This window comes from Doryrhamphus excisus, chromosome 6, assembly GCF_030265055.1.
Source record: "Doryrhamphus excisus isolate RoL2022-K1 chromosome 6, RoL_Dexc_1.0, whole genome shotgun sequence".
Classification (NCBI taxonomy): domain Eukaryota; kingdom Metazoa; phylum Chordata; class Actinopteri; order Syngnathiformes; family Syngnathidae; genus Doryrhamphus; species Doryrhamphus excisus.
In genome coordinates this window covers 11,551,419-11,576,319 of record NC_080471.1, presented here as the reverse complement: position 1 = coordinate 11,576,319, position 24,901 = coordinate 11,551,419, and the positions used below count along the sequence as shown (strand labels likewise).

At 43.2% G+C, this 24,901-nt stretch overlaps 1 protein-coding gene and 1 long non-coding RNA gene across 2 annotated transcripts in view; one reads left to right on the top strand and one right to left on the bottom strand.

Moving 5' to 3' along the window:
* cftr (CF transmembrane conductance regulator) overlaps window positions 1-24,901 on the bottom strand; it is a 27,588-nt gene extending 2,687 nt beyond the window's left edge. Inside the window, exons 1-21 of the mRNA XM_058074616.1 lie at window positions 24,631-24,901; window positions 23,850-23,960; window positions 19,964-20,075; window positions 19,261-19,476; window positions 18,764-18,853; window positions 17,344-17,507; window positions 16,805-16,930; window positions 16,448-16,694; window positions 16,285-16,377; window positions 13,929-14,099; window positions 13,671-13,862; window positions 10,112-10,206; window positions 8,106-8,192; window positions 7,225-8,014; window positions 6,996-7,124; window positions 6,889-6,926; window positions 5,605-5,891; window positions 5,441-5,520; window positions 5,222-5,372; window positions 1,125-1,352; window positions 201-301 (exon numbers count right to left, since the gene is read on the bottom strand). Coding sequence (XP_057930599.1) covers window positions 201-301; window positions 1,125-1,352; window positions 5,222-5,372; window positions 5,441-5,520; window positions 5,605-5,891; window positions 6,889-6,926; window positions 6,996-7,124; window positions 7,225-8,014; window positions 8,106-8,192; window positions 10,112-10,206; window positions 13,671-13,862; window positions 13,929-14,099; window positions 16,285-16,377; window positions 16,448-16,694; window positions 16,805-16,930; window positions 17,344-17,507; window positions 18,764-18,853; window positions 19,261-19,476; window positions 19,964-20,075; window positions 23,850-23,960; window positions 24,631-24,683 — 3,561 coding nt within the window. The 5' untranslated portion in view covers window positions 24,684-24,901. The remainder of the gene's footprint in view (window positions 1-200; window positions 302-1,124; window positions 1,353-5,221; window positions 5,373-5,440; window positions 5,521-5,604; window positions 5,892-6,888; window positions 6,927-6,995; window positions 7,125-7,224; window positions 8,015-8,105; window positions 8,193-10,111; window positions 10,207-13,670; window positions 13,863-13,928; window positions 14,100-16,284; window positions 16,378-16,447; window positions 16,695-16,804; window positions 16,931-17,343; window positions 17,508-18,763; window positions 18,854-19,260; window positions 19,477-19,963; window positions 20,076-23,849; window positions 23,961-24,630) is intronic.
* On the top strand, window positions 1,457-4,317 carry LOC131130740 (uncharacterized). The gene is made up of 3 exons (XR_009130077.1): window positions 1,457-1,515; window positions 2,830-2,909; window positions 3,960-4,317. It is a non-coding gene; the product is annotated as an uncharacterized LOC131130740 (long non-coding RNA).

The window sequence follows — 24,901 nt, the reverse complement described above, 5'->3', positions numbered from 1 at the left end:
ATTTTTCTTATGCGCTCGATTTCAGATATTGAATCTTTCTGCAGTGTTGACACATTTTTACACAAATCTTAGCTTATCTAATAAGTGTCCAATTAAGTTAGCCAGTATAATGATCAAGATGTCAGTTTTCATACCAGAGCGATAGAGGCCTGCTGACTCAGCATTTACAGTACATTCTAATTCTTCCACACCAAACCTACCAGGCCATCCACGGTGATGCTGGTGATGACAGCCCACTGGAATGTCCCCAGGATGAGCATGGCCAACGCCACAATGATGCCGATCTCGCCCGGTTTGTCCTCTGTCCACACACACAAAAAAAACACACACACATCGTCAGTGCGTAGAATCTAATGATATGACTCAACATTGGTGTTAAATTGTTCTTCGATGTGCCTTCAACAACACACGGCCAATGACGTGTGTGTGTTTCCCCTCCACATCTACACACACTTCCTGCCTTTACATGACGGTATCCAGTAGCAGCGTGTCCACAACATCAACACACCTGCAGTGTTTGTCATTTTGCCTTGATAAATCCAACAATTAATACAAATTATAATATAATAATATAAAACTTTTCAATAATATTCATTCATTCATTCATTTTCTACCGCTTTTCCTCACAAGGGTCGCGGGGGTGCTGGAGCCTATCCCAGCTGTCTTTGGGCGAGAGGCGGGGTACATCCTGGACTGGTCGCCAGCCAATCACAGGGCACATATAGACAAACAACCATTCACACTCACATTCATACCTATGGAAAATTTGGAGTCACCAATTAACCTAGCATGTTTTTGGAATGTGGGAGGAAACCGGAGTACCCGGAGAAAACCCACGCATGCACGGGGAGAACATGCAAACTCCACACAGAGATGGCCGAGGGTGGAATTGAACCCTGGTCTCCTAGCTGTGAGGTCCGCACGCTAACCACTCGACCGCCGTGCCACCCATAAATCCAACAATACAAATTAGACTATAATCAAATAAAACATTTCAAAAATTCTTATTCATCATACTACACCTATGATATATTATGTATGTATACAGTATACAATATCCTAATTTATTGTAGTGTATTGGGTGTATTGGTGTGTTCAACAGGCTGTGGTCAATTGTCACTCACGATTGGTTCCCACAGCGATGAAGGCGGCCGCGGTGAAGAAGAGCACAAAGATGACGTCACATCGGAAGAGGAACCACCGCAGGGTGGCCAGGTAGTGGAACCAGGCAGCCGTGTGTGTGTTGAGGGCCTTGTGAAAGAGCATCTCAAAGTACGTCTGACGCCCGAACGCCCGAATAGTCCACAGACCCTTCAGCGAGATGATGAGGTGCGAGAAGATGGGGCTGCGAGCTGCAAGGTCAGCATGCACAATGCTGTTAGTGTTCAATCATTACAAAAGCTTAAACTCATTGGGAGAAATTATAATCCACCAATATTCAATCTTTGCACATTACAGGCATTCTCTCCTCAGTGCAAGCCTTTAACCAACAGGGGGCGCTGCATCCACAAAACAGTAAGTCTGCATTCCAATCATTGAACATTGTTGTAAGGCTTGACTCATTATTCTTGACTGATTCATGGTCATCATTTCCTGGCATGTCTCCGCTGCCAACACCAGGATGGGGATGAAGGAAATCCCATTCCGTACCGTCCCAGCGCCCCTAGTGTTCTATGTGGCTATGGAAATACTCGCCACTTTCATGACGTCAGATAGATTGACCTGTGCTTCTGCTGTTTCTGTGACTTGCTAATAACCAGCACATTCACTGCTGCTTCTAATGGTTGCAGCATGGTCACAAAAAGCTTGGCTGAAATAGACAATTCCAGACTCCCTTTAGAAAATCAGCAATTTTACTTCACCGGTGTCTGATTGCTCAGCATTTTCTCAAATGTCTGCGTCAGTTCCTCAGGACAAATAGTGAGGCCCGTAGGCACTGTTGGGTTCACGACCCGACAGTATCAACACAGTGGCCTGATGCAAATACTGTAAAATGGGTACTAAACCAGGGGTCTCAAACACACGGCCCGTGGGCCAAATGTGGCCCGCAGGACACACTAGTTTGAGGCCCCCGCCTTGATATGAAAGTTTAATGTTAGTGCGGCCCGCGCAAGTTTGATATGGCCGCTGTATGGTATCATGTACCCAGAAAAAAATATTACGTTTGATTAATGTTCATGTTAAAGGTTAAATAACTGTTAATAGTTATCCTCCCTATTCGTGTGGAAGTGGTAAGTTTTTGACTATTTAAGTTTAAAGGAAATAACTTGGAGGCTACCGTTTAGGTTTATATATATACTATAGTCGTGTTTTGTCATGTCTACAGGGCTCCAATAATGCTTTGTTAATTTTAATCTGAAAAAAATAATTTGTCTACCCACCAACTATATGTGGTTTCTTAATTTTTTATCATTTGGCGGTTTATTATTATTATATTTATTTATTACTGATTGATTGATTTTCTTTATTCTTGATCTTATTTTGTGTAGAAAAATAAAAAGTAAGATATTTGAGCACAGTGGAATGTTTTATCAGAGCTTTTCTTGTAGAAAATCGGAACCAAAGCAAAGTTTATTCATTTTTCTGTACATTGATGCTAGCTCAGCTAAGTGGCAGAGATCAAATCCTAAGAGGATAAAACAACACTAACAAAAATGTGATGATCTCAAACAATAAAAATGTGTCAGAAATCGTTTAGACATAACTTCACGACATTCCCTAAATGTGTGTCAGTGTTATTGTACTTGCCAATGACACACTTCCTCCATCTGTTGTCACTTCATCCATGCTTTCCCTTTGCTCTTCCTCTCTCATGTTTTTCTTCATCAGGGTGACCTTTCACCTCTCGGCCCGCCTGCCCGCCAGCTCTGCCTCGGCTAAACCGGGTTTCCTCCTCCTCTGACTTGATTGTGAGTTGCTTCTGCTGACACTTTCACTCATTTTTCACACTAGTCATTATATTAGAAACATCACTCAGTTGTTTTCAGTCTCACCCAAACTATTCCATCCAGTTATGCAGCAACTGTTAAGCGTGCCGTGGCCACCAGGAGGTGCCACAAATTCTGAAAAAAAAAATTCACCTTCTCTGTAAGCTAGTTATTACGCTCACCTTAAAACGGATAAACTTGATTAAAATGTAGAGAATGTCCAATTATTATACTACAAATTCTCATACATATGTTTTAAATAATTGTACATACAGTTGTTTCATTTAGTTTATGTATACAGGTATCGCATATTATCAATTACTTGGTGTCTTTGAACACAACTCTTTATGGCTCCTGATAACATGGTTCGAGTATTCTTCTTTCTCTTTGGGCTTTTCCCTTCAGGGGTCCCCACAGCAAATCAATCTCCTCTCTCCAACCCTGTCTTCTGCATTTGTCTCTCTCACACCAACTACCCTCATGTCCTCCTTCACTACATCCATAAACCTCCTCTTTGGTCTTCCTCTACACCAGGGGTGGGCAAACTACGGCCCGGGGGCCACATGCGGCCCACCAAGCGTTTGAATCCGGCCCGCCAGTTGCTTTCTAAGTAACTTCAACTTTTAACATACAAACTGGCAACATGACTTGCAAGTCGGATGTCTGATTTAGTAAAAAATAAACAACAAAACTGTCAAATTAAATGACATAGTTTGATGTGGTCTGATGTTTAAAGTGCTCCTAAAAAAGGGACATGAGAACATACAACTGATATAGGATAACACTTTTACAGATAAAATTAGACAAATAATTCAAGGAAAATGATAAGCATAAAATAGTGTGTGTGTGTTAAATACGTATATGTTCTGGCCCCCCAGACAATTTTGTTAACTCAATGCGGCCCTCGAGTCCAAATATTTGCCCACACCTGCTCTACACCTCCTACCTGGCAGCATCCTTCTACCAATATATTCACTATCTCTCCTCTCTCCCAAGCATCTCAGTCTGGCTTCTCTGACTTTTATCTCCAAGGTCTCCAACATGTAATGGCTCTCTGATGTACTCGTTCCTGATCCTATCCATCCTGGTCACTCCCGATGAAAACCTCAGCATCCTCATCTCTGCTACCTCCAGTTCTGCTTCCTGTCTTTTCCTCAGTGGCGCTGTCTCTAGGTGAGTGATTCAAATGTTGTGCTACTATTAAAGAGACTAGTATTGGGCAGATGGATTTTCAGATGTATGCTGTTTTTCAGCTTGAGTTAACTTTTCAGTTCATTTGGAGTACAAATATATATATATATATATATATGTGTAATTGTGTCCTGTCGTTTATCTTTTTGACCATAAAATACAGTAAAAGTGGTTATATACATAGTTGCAGATAGTGACATCATCTTGTAAGTTAAAGGAGACCTATTATACTTTTCCTCTTTTCTGACCTGTACATGTTGTTAGAATGTTGTATTGTTGTGTAAAACGGTGTCAATGCGTCAGATAATGAGCTGTGCGCATTTGGAAGTGAGTCCTAAGTTCACAAGTTCTACTGACGTCACTGCAACCTGGACATCCTTACATGGGCTGCAGATTGCCTGCACTCAATAAACACAGACTTATGTTTCCGGAAGTTCTCGGGAGCGCTTAAGAGTGTGACCAATCACAGTGGAGTGGGCTTGGCGGGAGGAGAGCCGAGGTTGGAATAAATCCAAGAAAACACGACTGGAAGAGGTGAAGAGTCTGGAAGATCTAGAAAGCTTTCTGTGCCGGTTATTGTGTGTAGGTGAACTCCATAGGGGTCCAGAACTCAATCCAAAGTCCCCATCTAGGGAGCCACACCGGGTACTTTTTTTTTTTATCGTTGTTGTACTCATTTTTGGCCAAAGGGGGGCAGAAGAACCCCATCCCCTCACTTGCAAAATCAAAGTAAAAGTTCTTTTCAATCATTCATTCATTTTCTACCGCTTTTTCCTCACAAGGGGGGTGCTGGAGCCTATCCCAGCTGTCTTCGGGTGAGAGGCGGGGTACACCCTGGACTGGTCGCCAGCCAATCACAGGGCACATATAGACAAACAACCATTCACACTCACATTCATACCTATGGACAATTTGGAGTCGCCAATTAACATTTTTGGAATATGGGAGGAAACCGCATGCACGGGGAGAACATGCAAACTCCGAGGGTGGAATTGAACCCTTGGTCTCCTAGCTGTGAGGTCTGCGCGCTAACCACTAGACCGCCGTGCCGCCCAGTAAAAGTTCTTGTAGTTTTGAAAAATAATGACAACAAACAACCCCACCTTCAGCCTCCAATAGCTTGAGCTGCTGGCCCGTTCGTAGGAAGTACTTCCTGAGGATGACAAAGATGACGGCCAACGGGATGGCGGCGATGAAAATGTATGGCCTCATGATGGACACAGTGAAGATGGCGCCCAAGACGATGAGTGTCAGCTGAAACGAGGGGACAAAAGATGTTTAACCAGGAAACATAACCTTAAATAAATGTTGTCTTGTGGCACCTGTATGAGGTCAAAGAGCACCAGAGGCAGCATGTCGTCAATAGTGGCCATATCCTTGGTGAATCTGTTCATGATGCGTCCTGGCACACAGCAAAAACAACATGTTCCTGAATTGGACCTCCAGGTGGCACCGCACTGTATGTATTAGCGTGTTCCTCCACAACCTGTCTTCATAGTGTTTAGCAGCGCCATGGGGGCCCGCAGCACGGAGCTCAGCATTTGCTCGTGGAGTCTCTTGGACACGGTGAGCAGCGTGTGCACTAGCGGCAGGCCTCGGAAGAAGCCCAACGCCAGCACGCTCTCCGACGTGGCCACGTAGATGTAGATGATGTAGTAGGCACTGGTCGGCGTCACGATGACCGCCAGGTGCGTGGGGGGCGACGAGGCGTTTGGGTGCTGCTCGTCGATGTAGTTCGGGGAGGACGGGTTGGCGCTGTCCCTCCAGATGGTACTGATGATGATGATGATGACACAGACAAGTAAAGGATTTAGTATACAGAAGCAGTTTCCACACAACTTTGGAAATGTTCAAGCAACTGTAGAGTCTTAATAGCTGTGGCTGTAGGCAACTTCCTGATGTAGTTTCGTTTCAAGATGGCAGGAGCTGAATTTGAAGTATCATTCATTCATTCATTTTCTACCGCTTTTTCCTCACGAGGGTCGTGGGGGGTGCTGGAGACTATCCCAGCTGTCTTTGGGTGAGAGGCGGGATACACCCTGGACTGGTCGCCAGCCAATCACAGGGCACCTATAGACAAACAACCATTCACACTCACATTCATACCTATGGACAATTTGGAGTCGCCAATTAACCTAGCATGTTTTTGGAATGTGGGAGGAAACCGGAGCTACGTTTTCTTTATCACTTTCTCATCTCCTCCAAATCATTATTAAAGTTAAAACATTATTTATTTGTTTGCTATCATGACTTTTCACATTTAGGAAAATTAATAATATAATAAGAATAATTAGGCTGCACGGCGGTCGAGTGGTTAGCGCGCAGAAACTCGAGTTCAATTCCACCCTCGGCCATCTCTGTGTGGAGTTTGCATGTTCTCCCCGTGCATGCGTGGGTTTTCTCCGGGTACTCCGGTTTCCTCCCACATTCCAAAAACATGCTAGGTTAATTGGTGACTCCAAATTGTCCATAGGTATGAATGTGAGTGTGAATGGTTGTTTGTCTATGTGTGCCCTGTGATTGGCTGGCGACCAGTCCAGGGTGTACCCCGCCTCTCGCCCAAAGACAGCTGGGATAGGCTCCAGCACCCACGTGACCCTCATGAGGATAAACGGTAGAAAATGAATGAATGAATTAAAACAGTGTTTACGTCAAATGAATACATAAATGTAGCACCTGAAAGAGGCGCCTGCTACTCTCTGCAGTGGAGTAAATAAATCCCACATCTACTGAATGGGTTGAGAAGTCTTTAAGGAATCGGAAGACTTACTCTGTAATGAGGAAGATGCCAACGACTGATCCTGCAACCTAACGGCAGAAAGACAAATTAAGAATTGTATCTGACACAAAAGAACACGTAAACGTTAGGACACAAACCTCAATGGCAAAAACCAGGAAGATAAATATGAGCACGTAGACTAAACTCCTGTTGGTGGTGATGTAGCGCAGGTAGGTGCTCCACGAGGTCGTTTCAAACACGTTTTCGCGATCATCTGCAAAGCATTGCTGTGAAAAAAAACATACAACTTAACTAACTTACAGTCTTCTATAATTATCTAATTGTTTTTTTGGCCCTGTACTGTATAGCAATGACACTTCAAAGTACCTCCATGTCTTCTTCATCCACCTCCTCACTGATGTCATAAACGCTGTCCTTGGACAGGCGGCGAGCGTAGATGTCCAGCTCGGACACAAAGTCGCACTGCGGTGAGATTGAGAGTTTTTTCCGGAAAGACGTCTGCATCTGTTCCCTGCGCTCGTTGCCTGGAGCGTTGGTGATGAACGCCAGGACCGACTGCCGGCGCTGCCCGCTCAGATGAGGCAAGCCATGGTGGTAGATATTCCCTCTGGGGAGCACCTCCTCCACTTGGTCATCCTCGGGTACCACGGAGAACTTCCTCTCGGACAGATCCCGCACACTATCCTCAATGGTGGCAGCTTGGGTGCCGTTTGGGTTCTGCTGGGGGTTCCCAATGAAGGAGAACTTGCGTGCTGCAGCCAGCGGGTTGAGAATGAGGGACTGCTTACGTTTTTCTGGGTAGCTATCGCCTCCGCAGTGTCCTTGCGATCCATTAACGATCAACGGAGGCGGCGGTTGGCGGAAGGACTGCCGCAGGGACTCAGGGCCTCGGAAGCCGGCTGTCTCGTCGATGGAGACCCTGCGAAGGGTTTCGGTGAGGATGGAGCTGCGTCGTTCAGCGTTGATGTTGTCGTAGGCTTCCAATCCCAGCAGGAGCGAACTGAAGTCGGGTCGCTGGTCCTGAAGCTCGGAGAAGGTTCCGTAGAAGTAACAGTCACCGTTGTGGAGGAGGAGGATCTTGTCAGCCCTTTTGAGGTGCTCCAACTTGCTGGTGACCACAATGCGCGTTTTGGAGGCCATCAGCTTGCACACGCACCTGAGAGGAAACAACAATGTATCCCAAAAGTTGCCTATGTACTACAGTATATGTACTTTGGTACTTTCATCCAAAGCGTTGTGATACATACTTCTCAAAGATTTCTTTTTCGGTCACAATGTCCAGGTGTGTGAAAGGTGCATCTAGCAGGTAGAGGTCTGCATCTTTGTACACGGCCCTGACCACACAAAACACACACAATGCTGTATTTGTTACACAAATTTGGTCCTTGCAGTGATGATGTCAAGCGATGCTAAAAGCCGAAATCCGGATAAGAGGCTTTAAATGGACATGAGGACACTTTAGACAATAAATAATGCATGAGAACAAATTTGATGGGATGCAAAAAAAAAAAAAAAAAAAGGCTACAGAAAGCAGCACTTGAATGAACAGTACATATTCATAAACATATGCTGCATGAATGATGTCAGCTTGTAAAGGTTAGTATTGTGGACAAAAAACTGAATATACTCCCAAGTCACACATGGGCTTATAAACCTTAATTCAACCAATATTTTCAGAAAGAAAATGCCTCATTACACATTATGTTAAGGCTCGGCCATCTCTGTGTGGAGTTTGCATGTTCTCCCCGTGCATGCTTGGGTTTTCTCCGGGTACTCCGGTTTCCTCCCACATTCCAAAAACATGCTAGGTTAATTGGCGACTCCAAATTGTCCATAGGTATGAATGTGAGTGTGAATGGTTGTTTGTCTATATGTGCCCTGTGATTGGCTGGCGACCAGTCCAGGGTGTACCCCGCCTCTCGCCCGAAGACAGCTGGGATAGGCTCCAGCACCCCCGCGACCCTCGTGAGGAAAAAGCGGTAGAAAATGAATGAATGAATGCATTAGTTTGATGATGATGGGCCATACTGTAAGCTATGTGTTATTGTTATTATTTTGACCAAAAGTCCTTAGAAAAGTCAAGTGTTGTGTAAAGTGTTGATACCACTGCACCACATGGAGTATTAGCATGTATAATGATTGTTGCAGTGCAAAAGAGGTGTTTTACATTTTAATGTTTTGGCACATAAAAATCAACCAAAAGTATATGAAGACATGCTTGACAGTTAACAGCATGTCCATATGAACACAGATTTTTTTTTATAATTTCTGATGCGTTTTGGCGATTTAAAAAAAATTCCCTCAGTTACACACACACATCTTCCCCTTGAACCTGGGACCGACATTTTTGCTTTTTTTTTAATCAATGGTGTCATATTTTTAAACAAAACATTGTTCAAAGTGCATTCCAGACAGATTTATTAAGTCATTTTGTTAAGGAAATTAAAATAATGAAATAATCAATACATTAAAATTATAATTTATGAAAAAGTATAATTAAATCATAATATAACAATATATAAAAATTGTAGTTAATAAACCCATGAAAGCAGGTATTTCACTTGGAACTGTATAATATTGCTCCATTTTACTAAAAACAAAAAAACAACAAAGAAAGTCAGACATTGGTTGTATATTAATATTTCAATGTCATTTTTGACGAGCTGTCTATAACCGACCCAGGATGCATCCGACCCACAGTTGAGAATCACTGCTTTAACCCCCCCGTTCCCTGTCCCCCCAACCGGTGTTAACCAAGAATACTTTGCTAAGTTGTTTTTGTATAGTGTTTCTCACCAGCTTTTTTCCAGCCATCCAAAAGAAAATAAGCAAATGTTCCTCTAACACACAAATAAAAGGAGGAAGAAAGGAGACAGATACAGAGTTATTTATCGTTGTGTGTGCGTTCTAAGAACATGCGCATATTGTAATAAAGATTAGCCATTTTTAAAGAAAAAAAAACTTTGTTTGGGCACTCTTTGACCAACTTTTTCTGATTTCGATTGTGACGAGGGTGATACTGAATATTCAAATAACCTTACGCTTCCTCTGACTCATCCCATCAAGTTCCAGTGCCCCCACCACTAAATGTGTCCCGACTGGGGGCATGAATCACATCTTCAGCAACATCACGTTCTATTTGCGTTGCCTGAAAACCAACTAGAAATCAATACTAATTACAATTATTAAACAGCCATGGATAATAGCACTTAATGGTCAAAAGGAAGTCGGATATAAATGTGACAGGAAGTACCTGGCCAAGCTGAGGCGTGCCCTTTGACCCCCACTGAGCGTCACTCCTCCTTCAACAAGGAGCGTCTTGTCCTTTTCAGGCAACAAGGCAAAGTCCTACAGAGACAAATGAGGGGGTGAAAGGTCATTGAAAATGTCATCATAATCTTTTCTTTTTTCTTTTTTTAATGCGGTGATTCATGTGCTTGAAGATACTTTTTTTTCAAATGTTATCAGCCCATTTTGATAGTCTTGGAATGAAAACAACTACAATGTGTGTCGGTGCTTGAAAACACAATGGACAAAGGAAATATGAAACCTTGTTTCAACAATCTGACCAACAACAATAACACTTTTTAAATGTCACAAAAGACAATGAGACGTTTGAGCACAGCTGGGATGGACACATGATTGATGATGAAAAGGGATGAAGTGGACATCATCATTAAGGCTTCCTACCTTTTCAAACTCCACATCTGCCGTCCCGACGGGAGCGCATGAGGGACCAAGTAAACAGGGTCCTTTAAGAGCTCGTAAAGCAAAACAACATTGTACGTGTGTCTATCTTAACAAAAAAAAAAATACAACAGCTGCCCCCGCCCATGCCTGACTGCGCATACACTGTGCTGGTTTACAGGGGGGTGGGGACCACCCATGGGACTCTGTGTGCTGCTTTCGGGTGGCAACAGTAGCCAGGAACTACAGTCATTTTGACCAAACTGTCTCCAGTTCTTGCTCTTGACTGGCAGGGTTACCACGGAGAACCACACCATCCCCACATTCCGATGGTAGTAAAAACTATTAATAATAGAAAAAAAAAATTCCACTCTGGAAGAAACAAATAACAAAACAAATATAATGGTGAGCCATATTTGTTATACAGCGGTATAACAAATAAAATACTATATGTCATGCATGGCAACCAGTCCAGGGTGTACCCCGCCTCGTGCCCGAAATCAGCTGGGATAGGCTCCAGCATACCCGCGACCCTAATGAGGATAAGCGGCATAGAAAAAGAATGGATGTTATCCACTGCTTCTGTTATCCTACCACCAAACAGTACCCAAACAAAGTTTTCCATCTGGGCAGCACGGTGGATAAGAGGACAGAAAGATCTGGCTTTGAATCACTGTTGAGTATCTCTGAGTGGAGTTTGAACCTTTTCACTGTGCGTGCGTGGGTTTTCTCCGGGTACTACATTCTCCACCCACACACATGTTAGATTCACTGGTGACTCCAAATTGTCCATAGGTATGAATGTGAGTGTGAATGGTTGTTTGTCTATATGTGCCTTGTGATTGGCTGGCGACCAGTCTCACTTGAAGCCACCTGGGATAGGCTCCAGCATACCCCTGTGTACCTAATGAGGATAAGCAGCATAGGAGATGAATGGACAGTTTAGGAACCAACAAAGGAGGAAAACCAAGGTTCCCCTGTTGAGATGTTGTTGAGATGACTTGAGACGCTACAAATATACAGGTGGTGCTGGCGGAGAGTTAAAATGTCCCCAAAATCAATTTCTTAATACAATGCACGTACATCTGTGCATTTAAGGGCGCGTGCTGTGTATTAGCCACATGCTAGTAAAGATCCCTGCCTAAAAAGAAACCAACAAAGAGCCTGTTATACAATTAGTTCCTACACTCTAGTACAGGGGTCTCAAACTAAATTTATCTGGGGGCCAATGGAGCTAGGGTCTGGGCAAGGCTGGGCCGCATCAGGTTTTAAAAAAAAAAACAAAAAAACGCATTTATTAAAAACAAAAAAATATACAAACTTTTTCAGTGCTTTCGTTCCGATTTCCTACAATAAAAGCTCTGATAAAACATTCCACTGTTCTCACATATCTTAATTTTTATTTTTCTGCACAAAATAAGATGAAAAATAAATAAGCAAATCAAGAATAAAGAAAATCAATCAATCAGTAATAAATAAATATAATAATAATAATAAAACGACAAATAATAAAAACCTAAGAAACCACATATAGTTAGTGGGTAGACAAATTATTTTTTTCAGATTAAAATGAACAAAGCATTATTAGAGCCCTGTAGACATGACAAAACACGACTATAGTCACATTTATACTCTTTTTATTTACAACATATTGCGCAACTGCAGGGTCTTGAGACACATGCTAACTCGCAAACTAGAGAGCTAGCGACCTAAACAGTAGCCTTCAAGTTATTTCCTTTAAACTTAAATAGCCAAAAACTTACCACTTCCACACTTATAGGGAGGATAACTATTAACAGTTATTTAACCTTTAACATGAACATTAATCAAACGTAATAATCTTTTCTGGGTACATGATACCATACAGCATCCATATCAAACTTGCGTGGGCCGTGCTAACATTAAACTTTCATATCAAGGCGGGGGCCTCAAACTAGTGTCCTGCGGGCCACATTTGGCCCGCGGGCCGCGTGTTTGAGTCCCCTGCTCTAGTAGCCGAAAACCCGACTCTGCTCTAAACCTTTGACCTGGAGCTGTTAACACCTCGTTCCTTATTTCCGATCCAAACTTATTTGAAAGCACCAAGTGCATCACTGCAAGTCATGAGCACAACAACGCTGGGCACGTGTCTCCACAGCCGTGTGGATATTGCACACCACATTTGTTTGCTGTGGCAACACTTGCTGTTTGGGGCAAAAACAGCCAAAGGTGCATTCAGTGGCCACGTCAATGACTGCCCATATCAATACCAAAATGACTATATTATGAAACTTTTCATATTAACTAAAACAATAAAATAAAACTTGGCATCTTTTAACTGCTGCCCAGACGTCTCTGTGCTACGCTTCACGTCCATTATGGACAAGCAACAAGATCATGTTGCATGTCGGTGACATAATGCGTGGTATCCATGACAACAGAGTGGACGTTATTCTGCTGAGGGGCCTTCACTCAACACCTCGGCTTATGAGACACTGTGTGTTTTTGTGTGTGTGTGTTTCAGGGGGTTTTAATGGGTGTGAATGCGGTCAGAGGAAAGTAGAGGCTTCTTGATGCCTCACAGACACTCCAAGCACAAACATTCATTCATTCATTTTCTACCGCTTTTCTATCGCGGGGGGTGCTGGAGCCTATCCCAGCTGTCTTTGGGCGAGAGGCGGGCACAGGACACATATAGACAAACAACCATTCACACTCACATTCATACCTATGGACAATTTGGAGTGGCCAATTAACCTAGCATGTTTTTGGAATGTGGGAGGAAACCGGAGTACCTGGAGAAAACCCACGCATGCACGGGGAGAACATGCAAACTCCACACAGAGATGGCCGAGGGTGGAATTGAACCTCTCCTAGCTGTGAGGTCTGCGCGCTAACCACTAGACCACCGCCAAGCACAAACATTTACAATCTAAAACCAGTAGCTAACTGGAGATTACATTACTAACACCGCAGCCGAGTCATTGAATTACGGTGATACCACGGCGCCATGCCAGTTATATGTGGTAAACACCTCTTTTCTTAATAGAAATCAATACAGTTACTGTAGTGATTGTACACCTCTATCTTGTATTAACAAGTATTAACCTGTTTTTCTTTATCATTTGTGTATTAATATGACTGACCTCCTCTAGCTGGCAGGCCTTGATGACTGAGGTGTAGCGGTACTCATCGTAGGTGAGTCCAAACAGGATGTTGTCCCGTATGGTGCCCGGCATGATCCATGACGTCTGCGAGGAGAAGGAGATGCGACCACTGTGTCGGATTTTCCCCTCGGACGGCACCAGCTCTCCCAGGATCAACATGAGAAGAGAGCTCTGCGGGAAAGACGACATCTTTCAAGCCGGCCTGTCGGCAACAGCGTCACCAAAACAGCGTCTTACCTTTCCCGAGCCTGTGGATCCTGCCACTGCGAGCATCTTTCCCTTCTCCAAGTGGAGGCTGATGTTCTTAAGGACAGGTGTCACATAAAGGTTGGTGAAAAAGAGGCCACCGTTGGCGTGACCATTGGCTTTGTTCTCCTGTTTGATCTTCTCAAAGAGCTCACCAATGCCCTGAAAAATAAACACTTCATGAAGTACACAATCTAATGAGATTGGGGCTACAATGATGAGATCTAATGAGATTGGTCGCCAGCCAATCACAGGGCACATATAGACAAACAACCATTCACACTCACATTCATAATAGACAATTTGGAGTCACCAATTAACCTAGCATGTTTTTGGAATGTGGGAGGAAACCGGAGTACCCGGAGAAAACCCATGCATGCACGGGGAGAACACACAGAGATACCCGAGGGTGGAATTGAACCCTGGTCTCCTAGCTGTGAGGTCTGCACGCTAACCACTCGACCGCCGTGCCGCCGTAATACAGCCATTGAAAGATTCATTCATTCATTCATTTTCTACCGCTTTTTCCTCACGAGGGTCGCGGGGGGTGCTGGAGCCTATCCCAGCTGTCTTCGGGCGAGAGGCGGGGTACACCCTGGACTGGTCGCCAGCCACACAGGGCACATATAGACAAACAACCATTCACACTCACATTCATACCTACAGACAATTTGGAGTCACCAATTAACCTAGCATGTTTTTGGAATGTGGGAGGAAACCGGAGTACCCGGAGAAAACCCACGTATGCACGGGGAGAACATGCAAACTCCACACAGAGATGGCCGAGGGTGGGGATTGAACCCTGGTCTCCTAGCTGTGAGGTCTGCGCGCTCATTGAAAGATGAAAATAGAAATATTTGTATAAGATTTTTTATTGGGCTACACTGTGGCCTAATGGTTAGCATGTTGGCCACACAGTTAGGAGAACTGAAAGTCCTGGGTTTGAATCTCTGTGTTGAGTTTGCATGTTCTCCTCATGTGTGCATGACTGCATGAATTATGATTGTCATTTATCAGGTATGACTATGAAATGTACTTTTATTTGGGTAAAGAGCTGCCACATGAAAAGTGCTTTGTGTTCCTATGAGAAACCTGAATCCCGAAAGTGAGTTCTCACAATGGTCTAATTCCATTTGCTGTCATCTGTCAACAACAATGGCCGCCCCAAAGAGGCAATTCATTGGCTAAATCATTGACCTCTAAGGGCTTTTACGGGTCACTGTGCCCTCGGGCCAGGCTGCGGTCTGGGCCCGCTTCTTCTCATTGTAATGAGCTGACGTACGCGCTGTCAGCTGGAAACAAAAGATGGCGCCCCTGCCATTCATCTTGAAATTACACATTCCAGGAAGCGCAGAAGAAGAGAGTAGCGTCGAGAAATTGGATGATGGATAAAATCCAAATCTGAAAGAGAAGATTCCCAGCAGCGTTTCCCAGCAAAGGCTGGCTTTAGCAACGAAAAGCAGATAATTGATTATGCTGTGAAGCAATGCAGCGTTTCTCACGGTGCTGAGTGTTTAATAAACTACTGCCCGAGTGTTTATATAGCCACTATATTGTAGATAAGCAAAGTAAATGAAAACACACTAACTAATATACCTGTAATGTATGATGGATTTAGTATGCTTTAAGTGTATGTGGAGCTAGCCGCCGTGGTGTAGTGTTAGCGTTCTGGACTTTGGAGAGAACGGGTTCGAATCTCCACTAGTAAGCATCATTGGTATTCGTCAGGAAGGGCATCCGGAAGCCAAAAATCAGTATGCAGATCAAAAAGATCAGCTGTGGTGACTCCGTAATCAGGAAGATTAGTAACAAACAAATAAGTGTATGTGTAGCATGACAACATTAAAGGTTTGTACAGAAAGGCTGCACCCGTTAAACAGCAGCAGGTGTGTATGTTGAAATATAATTTTTTTTTTTTACTTTTTTTTGTTCTGAACAGTGCATGGTACACAGTTAAATAAATGCCCTACCAGAAAAGTCATTCATCGCTGTCCTTGTCCTCCTCCTGGGAACTAAAACCACTCAAGTCATCTTCTTCATTCTCGGAACCAACCAGCCCTCACCTCACACCCCGCCAGTAACAACCAGAGCGTCCCTGCTTTGAGGCAAATCAGCCCCCAAGCCTGTGCTGTCTTCCCCTGCATGCTACAATCCACCCCGGTGAAACCTGCCGGCCACAATGGACCTACATGCTGCTGAGATCCACCAGCAGACCCAAACAAACGGCACTAGATTGATCACCTTCAACAGGAAGGTGATCACCACGCCTCACCACGCATTCTCCATGTAACAAAATCACTGTCAGTAATCATCTTCATGAACTTTAAATCCATGGAGACCCTCTCACCTCATCCCAAGATGCAGAGACGTTAACCAGCTCGAGTTCTGTGGTGGTCAGGTTGTACTCCAGAACTCTGTACTCCTCCTTCATCAAGAACTCCTAAACAACATATCATTTTATTCTACACGAACCTGTTGATGGAACTAAATCAGATGTTGTGATCGCCCACCTCTATCTTATTGACCAGCGCCAGCGTGTCATACCACATCTGGATGGAACCGGGCAGCTGTCGGGTGAGCGTCATGCGCAGCACCATGCAGTAGGAGGCGGTGGTGAAGATACGGCGCAAGATGATGCCTTTGCTGAGCGCATGCGGCACAATGGCAGAGACGATGACCAAGATGGCGGAGAAGAAGTATGCGGCGCTGTAGAAGTAACGCAAAGACCCGATCTTCCTGGTCAGGGTCATCTCATCCCTGAGAAGAAGGAGAAGGAAGAGCCAGTGTTTTTTCTTTTTATGTAGCCATGATGCTAATTATGGCTTCGTTTGGCATCTAACAAAGGGTTCAGTAGTGTAGTCTCGTACTGTCTGATGTTCTTGATGATGGTCTCCATCACTTCCTCCCAGCCGTACGCCTTCACTGAGTGGATGTTCTCCACAATCTCTGAGGTGAGAGCCAAGCGGCGGTTGATCATCCCTGCACGCTTCACCCTATTTTCCCACAGGACGATAGTTTGACGTTAACCATCAAGCAGTGACATTCACACACAACAACGTTCTTCATCCAGCCTGCATAGTCAGCAAATTTGGCAAGGGTGTCCAAAATGGTCCCCGGCTCATTTTTATTGGCCCTCAGTATATTGTACGCCTGCTAGCTGGCCCTGTTAGGCAAATCTGAAATCTGATTGGTTAAAGAAACACCCTCAGAAATAACAGAGATTCTGAAGGCTCTGGGTAGACTACATTAGAGTACAAAAAAATCAAACATACACATACTGGAAGCAGTGCAAAAAAAATGGAGATAAGACTGAAGGAAATAAATCAATCCAATTTCATGGAACACATACAAAAATTTAAGTTATAAATGTTAGGCCAATGCTTCTAATTCCTTCATTGGTTCCCACCGGTGAGGTCCCATCTTCTGGGAGAGGCAGGCCTGGATAATGCCGAGTAGTGTGAGAGCTGCCAGCGCACAGAAGCCGTTCACCTCGATCAGTTCCCAAATCAGACCCACACACAGGATACACTGCAGCGGTGTGATCCATACGAAATGGGCCAAGCCAAGGCTCTATAGAACACACAGACCACATGGATGCATGTCATGGAAGGCAGATTTATTGTGTCATTGGAAGACGATTGGAAGTTTGAGGCACTATCTCTATCTATCTCAGGGGTCTCAAACACGCGGCTCGCGGGCCAAATGTGGCCCACAGGACACTAGTTTGAAGTTTAATGTTAGTGCAGCCCGCGCAAGTTTGATACGGATGCTGTATGGTATCATGTACCCAGAAAAAAATATTCAGTTTGATTAATGTTCATGTTAAAGGTTAAATAACTGTTAATAGTTATCCTCCCTATCCGTGTGGAAGTGGTAACTTGAAGGCTACCGTTTAGGTCACTAGCTCTCTAGTTTGCGAGTTAGCATGTGTCTCAAGACCCTGCAGTTGCGCAATATGTTGTAAATAAAAAAAGTATAAATGTGACTATAGTCGTGTTTTGTCATGTCTACAGGGCTCTAATAATACTTTGTTAATTTTAATCTGAAAAAAATAATTTGTCTACCCACCAACTATATGTGGTTTCTTAAGTTTTTATTATTTGACATTTTATTATTATTATTATATTTATTTATAACAGATTGATTGATTTTCTTTATTCTTGATTTATTTTTCATCTTATTTTGTGCAGAAAAATAAAAATTAAGATATGTGAGAACAGTGGAATGTTTTATCAGAGCTTTTATTGTAGAAAATCGGAACCAAAGCACTGAAAAAGTTTGTATATTTTTCAGTTTTTAATAAATGCGTTTTTTTTTGGGGAAAACCTAATGCGGCCCAGCCTTGCCCAGACCCTAGCTCCAGTGGCCCCCAGGTAAATGGAGTTTGAGACCCCTGATCTATCTAATCTAGCGAATGAAGTGTCTAGTGGTAATGTCTAATATATTATTGTAAAATAAAGTGTGTCTCTTCCTAGAAGTCGCATGTGCAGCGTTAGTGTGAAACCTACAGCCACACACCTACTAAGGAGGCAATATTCCTCATTGTCTGTCCCACAGGACACAAACACACCACCCAAGCAGCCACTATAAGGACCGCAATCCACATGTAAGGCAGGCGCTAATTGTCTCAAATGGAGTGGCGGAGTGTTTCCACATTCAACATCTTCTTGAGAGCGCTCGCTTGAACCCTCCAGGTATGTTGTTGCATAATCAGGGAATGTGTTTTGACTTCTCCGCCACACAATAGCAGTGTGTGTGTGTGTGTGTGTGTGTCAATGGCGCAGAAGGCTGTCCAGTAAAAGTGATTCATCTTCTGTACATCTCACCTCATCCAGCTTGTTGAGATGGGCTGACATCAGACTCACCAGCTGACCTGTACTAATTTTATCCAGGACCTTACTGGACAGTTTCAGGGTCTGAAAAAAAAAACCAAAAGGTCAAAGGTGAGGGGTCAGTGGAAGCACACCGACTTTTAAATCAAAGTCACTATTACACAGCAAGGCCACGCCCCTCAATGGCTCATCCACGGCAGTGACTAATAGCTGGATCTTAACCATCCGATACAAAATGTTTCATCTAATCAGCTGGGTTGTCTTGTTCTGATGATGCATGTGAAGTTAGACATCTGAAACACATTGTATCCTGTTTGCGGACACAACACTAGGTACACCTGTCTAATAAAAGAAAATTTGCATTTGCTTTTGTTGGACAATATGCTTATTATTGCTTGTACAACTGTGCTGCATCATACTGAGAGCTGTTTATTATTATGACTATATAATAAAATAATGACCTGACAATGTAATCATGACAAACACCTCACCTTCTTGTAGATTAGACTGAAGAGGGCGATACGGATCTGCATACCCAGGTGATGCAGGCCAAAGAGGGCTGGCTGCAGCAGCAGGAAGCGCGCCGTAAAGAGCAGGCAGAGGCCCAGCGCCAGGAAGTAGCCTTGGCTCCGTTCCGGTGCGTGGAAGGGGTCAAAGGAGCTGATGATGCGACCCAGCAGCTGAGGCTGCACCGTCTTGGAGGCCTCCTACATGAAGAGAGGAGATGATGATAGCAGGACACAGCAGATGTTTCGTCAAATCCTCTCACCATTTTGTGCTATATAGTTTTATATTTTCCTAATTTAAAAATGGATGACATAAGAATAACTGTGCAAGTCCAGCAATACTACATTTTTATTTAATTGTGTTATTTCTCAAAAAAATGTCATTGCTTTAAATGACAAACATTCAGGCATAAACTATAATAATAATTTTGCTACTGATGCTGTTGACATCATTGTCTTAAGAGTCTACTTCCTCTTACAGAACCTACACAATCACCTTAAAACTGACAGGCATTCTAGTTGCCATGCCAACTATCTCATCAGTTAACCCAAGATGTCCCCACATGCAAAACTGCTCACCATGAAAAGGTACTGTAACTTTAATTATAGATGTCTTTTTATTCTCATAGTCTTTTAAACATGTGGAATAGTACAATACAGAGTACAAGAACAAGATCAGCAGACCCACCCCGAAGTAGAGGAGGACACCAAAGAAGGCAAACGGGCCAAGGAAGCAGCGAGCCAGCGCCCGCATCAGTCTGGGCTTGTCCTTGGCTGAGACCACCTCTCTGTCCCATTCTCTGCAGGGAGGAAAGGACACATGGAATCAAACGGTAGCGGCTGTCTAATGTCAGTGTCCTCTTATATGAAGAGAAATGTGTGTCTCGTTATCCAATACACTTCTACCAATATTACCCTTTAATGTTGACAATGTTCATTATATCGCACAAAGAGGCTGTAGTCCAGGGGTCTCAAACTTGCGGCCCGCGGGCCAAATGCAGCCCACAGGACGCTAGTTTGAGGCCCCCGCCTTGATATGAAAGTTTAATGTTAGTGCGGCCCGCGCAGGTTTGATATGGATGCTGTATGGTATCATGTACCCAGAAAAAAATATTACGTTTGATTAATGTTCATGTTAAAGGTTAAATAGTTAATAGTTATCCTCCCTATCCGTGTGGAAGTGGTAAGTTTTTGGCTATTTAAGTTTAAAGGAAATAAGTTAGTGCAGCCCGCATGAGTTTGATAAGGATACTGTATCGGTATCATGAACCCAGAAATGACAGCTTAAATTGTTTATTTTTTCATCTTATTTTGTGTAGAAAAATAAATATTAAGATATTTGAGAACAGTGGAATGTTTTATCAGAGCTTTTCTTGTGGAAAACCGGAACCAAAGTACTGAAAAAGTGTAGGGTATAGCAGAAGCACAAGCATTGAAGACAGTTTTTTAATTTTTTTCTGTTTTTATGAGTTGTTGTTTTTTTTTAAACCTGATGCAGCCCAGGCTGTACGGCAGTTGAGTGATTAGCGCACAGACCTCACAGCTAGGAGACCTGAGTTCAATCCCACTCGCGGAGTGTGGAGTTTGCATGTTCTCCCGGGTACTCCGGTTTCCTCCCACATTCCAAAAACATGCTAGGTTAATTGGTGACTCCAAATTGTCCATAGGTATGAATGTGAGTGTGAATGGTTGTTTGTCTACATGTGCCCTGTGATTGGCTGGCGACCAGTCCAGGGTGTACCCCGCCTTCCGCCCGAAGACAGCTGGCATAGGCTCCAGCACCCCCGCAACCCTCGTGATTATAAGTGGTAGAAAATGAACAAATGATGCGGCCCAGCCTCACCCAAACCCTAGCTCCAGTGGCCCACAGGTAAATTGAGTTTGAGGCCCCTGCTGTAGTGGATGTATTGTATTTCAACAGCTTGACAACTGAAAGGACATTTAAAAAAAACTCAATATGTAGTTGGCCTTGTTACATCATAGTTCCCTCAACCTCCAAGTCAAGTAAGAAGCAGCTTTGTTTTCCCGGGCTCATATAAGCCCCGTGATGATGTGACAGCATGTAAAGTGCATGAAGGACACATGGAGGGCACCGGGGGACAACCAACCAGAGTGGTTAAAGAAGGGGTGGGGGAGAAGAAAGGCGTTGGACACACGCCTGACAGATTTATACTCTAGAGAAGACAGATGACGACCATACAAATCCTCCTCATTTGGACTCAAACTCTAGAACATTCTCCAATGGCCTAACTTGGGGCCACATAGAAAATCTGGGGATTTGAAGGAGATGGAAGCAGCTGCGCATGAAACTGAAAATATTGAAAAAGTGGAGAGCATTGCCCACCAGCAGTGGGATACAATTCCTCAGGAACGCTGCCGGAAGCTGGTGTCTGGCTATGGATCAGCAGAGCATAACAAAACGGGGTGTTCTACTAAGCACCGGGGGGTCAAATCATTCAGTGAGTTGGGACACAGCTTTTCGTGTAATCAAATGATAAGAGGAGTTTGGTGTGGAAAAACAAGCATTCAGAAATGGATAACAAAACAATCCATATATTCTAGACCAGGGGTCTCAAACTCAATTTACTTGGGGGCCACTGGAGCTAGGGTCTGGGTGAGACTGGGCCACATCAGGTTTTCCAAAAAAAAAAAAAAAAAAAAAACGCATTTATTAAAAACAAAAAAATTTAAAAAACTTTGCTTTTGTTCCAATTTTCTACAAGAAAAGTTCTGATAAAACATCCCACTGTTCTCAAATATCTTACTTTTTATTTTTCTACACAAAATAAGATGAAAAATAAATAAATCAAGAATAAAGAAAATCAATCAATCAGTAATAAATAAATACATATAATAATAATAATAAAACAGCAAATAATAAAAACTTAAGAAACCACATATAGTTGGGGGGTAGACAAATTATTTTTTTTCAGATTAGAATTAAAAAAGCATTATTAAAGCCCTGTAGACATGACAAAACACGACTATAGTCACATTTATACTTTTTTATTTACAACATATTGCGCAACTGCAGGGTCTTGAGACACATGCTAACTCGCAAACTAGAGAGCTAGCGACCTAAACGGTAGCCTTCAAGTTATTTCCTTTAAACTTAAATAGCCAAAAATGTACCACTTCCACACGGATAGGGAGGATAACTATTAACAGTTATTTAACCTTTAACATGAACATTAATCAAACGTAATAATTTTTTCTGGGTACATGATACCATACAGCATCCATATCAAACTTGCGCGGGCCGCACTAACATTAAACTTTTATATCAAGGCGGGGGCCTCAAACTAGTGTCCTGCGGGACACATTTGGCCCGTGGGCCGTGTGTTTGAGACCCCTGTTCTAGCCAGTAGAACTCTTCACTTTTTACTTCCTGTCGGTGGAACGTGTCCCAATACTTTTGTCCTTGTGCTGCATTTTTTTTCTCATTTCCAGGTTTATAAAGTCGGCTTTGTGACTTGAGTGAGTGATGTAGAGGTTCACAGCGTGCTTTCATTTAAAGATAAAGTTCACTTTCCCAGAAGCCTTCACTGTTTGCCTGCTTGAAAATAATGAAGCCAATCACTCACCAGCAGACATTCATCAGACGTTTTTTTTCTGTTAAAGGTCGCCTTTTTAGCATTTGTTGGCACCGGGCCACTTAACGTGGGATGTTAGGGGGCCGCAGGATACCGTACTTTTAAAAAAAAGAGTTGTATATTTATTTCAATTAAGTTTGGTGAATGTGTTGGAAGCATTGCCGAACTTCATATTGAAACGAAACGACAAAAGTGTGTTTGTTTGGCACACATTAGCTTCAGTTTACGTACAGCAGCCTTTAAATGCCAGCCCGTATTTTAATTTGACTTTGAGGGAAGCAGGGCAGATGTCCTGCAACTGTAAACATACGGAAAGGGCAAAAAAACAAAACACCTTCGCCAAGTGCTTTATTTCCCCCCATTTTGTGATTTATACCATATTTACATTCAATGACCATGAAAACGGGCTGCACGGTGGACAAGTGGTTAGGATGTTGGCCACACATGCACAGACCTGGGTTGGATTCTCCGCTTGGGTATCTCTGTGTGGGGTTTGCATGTTTTTTTCGGGTACTCCGGTTTCCTTCCACATTCCAAAAACATGCTAGGTTAATTGGCCACTCCAAATTGTCCATAGGTATGAATGTGAGTGTGAATGGTTGTTTGTCTATATGTGCCCTGTGATTGGCTGGCGACCAGTCCAGGGTGTACCCCGCCTCTTGCCCGAAGACAGCTGGGATAGGTTCCAGCACCCCCGCGACCCTCGTGATGATAAGCGGTAGAAAATGAATGAATGAATGAATGTTAAAAAGTCCTTTAAAAAAACTCTTGGATCCATACGGTGATCCGGATCACCCCCAAAATCAAATCAGTTCTTCCATACAACATTTCCGACAATTTCATCCAAATCCATTCAGAACTTTCCAAGTTATTTTGAACACAAAAAAACTTGCACTTGGCCGAGTTAATAAGACAAGACTTGTGGGTTCAAGTTTAAATCAATGCTATTGGAGAGAACAGAACTAAAGGAGGTCCACAAACCTTTCCAGTCGCTCGGACAGGTTCCCGGCCAGATCATAAGAAGGAGCTTTGTAAACATCAGTCAGGTCCAATTTCTTCCTGAAGCCCTTCCTTAGCAGCGGGGACATCCACCTGAGGAAAAAAAAAGGCATATGACGCAAGACTGAAACTACTACTGTTTACTGAAATGTATCAGAAAAAATGCCCCGTGTGGTACATTGTGGTCATCTACCAGGTGTTATTATTTAGGATGCAACCTACTTGAAAAGACAGAACTTGAACTGAAGTACAAAATGTGTCTTAAAAAGAGAAATGGTTCCTCACAAAGGATCTTAACGTGACACTTTTACTACTTTGTCAAGGCCATTTTTACACTCTCATTGACAAAGAATGAAAGAGCAACACACACCAAGATAAACACATGTTATACTATTTTAACACAATTTCATTTATGTATATAGCAGGGGTGTCCAAACTTTATACTATGAAGGAACAAATTAATTATGTGGATGCCACTTAGATACATTTTGTACATTAAAGATGCTAAAAGGAATCCAATATAGATGAATATATTAAGATATTTGAACAAAATATCCACATAATACTATGGGTGATGAAGCAAATTAATATGTATATCTAATAATATAATCAATTGTATTTTTACAATAAGTTGTGGGCTAAAAAAATGTGTTTATGCATCCACTAGCACAGGAAAATACGACTGTTCTATCACTTAGCGATTCTGCGCCAACCGCACACAAGAGACAAAAAGACATGCAGTGAATCCAACGTGGGTCCTTACCAGAAGCAGAACCTGGAGAGGAAGTTGACATCTTCCACTGGTGACTTCTGCATCCTTCGTTTGCACCTGAGACTACTGAGGCTACTGCGCCCCTTACATTTGTGTACCCCCCACTTTGACTGACAGGCAGACTGGTCCCCACTTTGACTGACAGAGCGCAACTTTTGTCCACCCGACTCAATGTGACGATCCTTTCACACAAGACCCCCACGAAGAGAGCGGTCCTCCTTGCACGGTGTGAGTGTCACAGCGTGGACACACTGTCCATCCT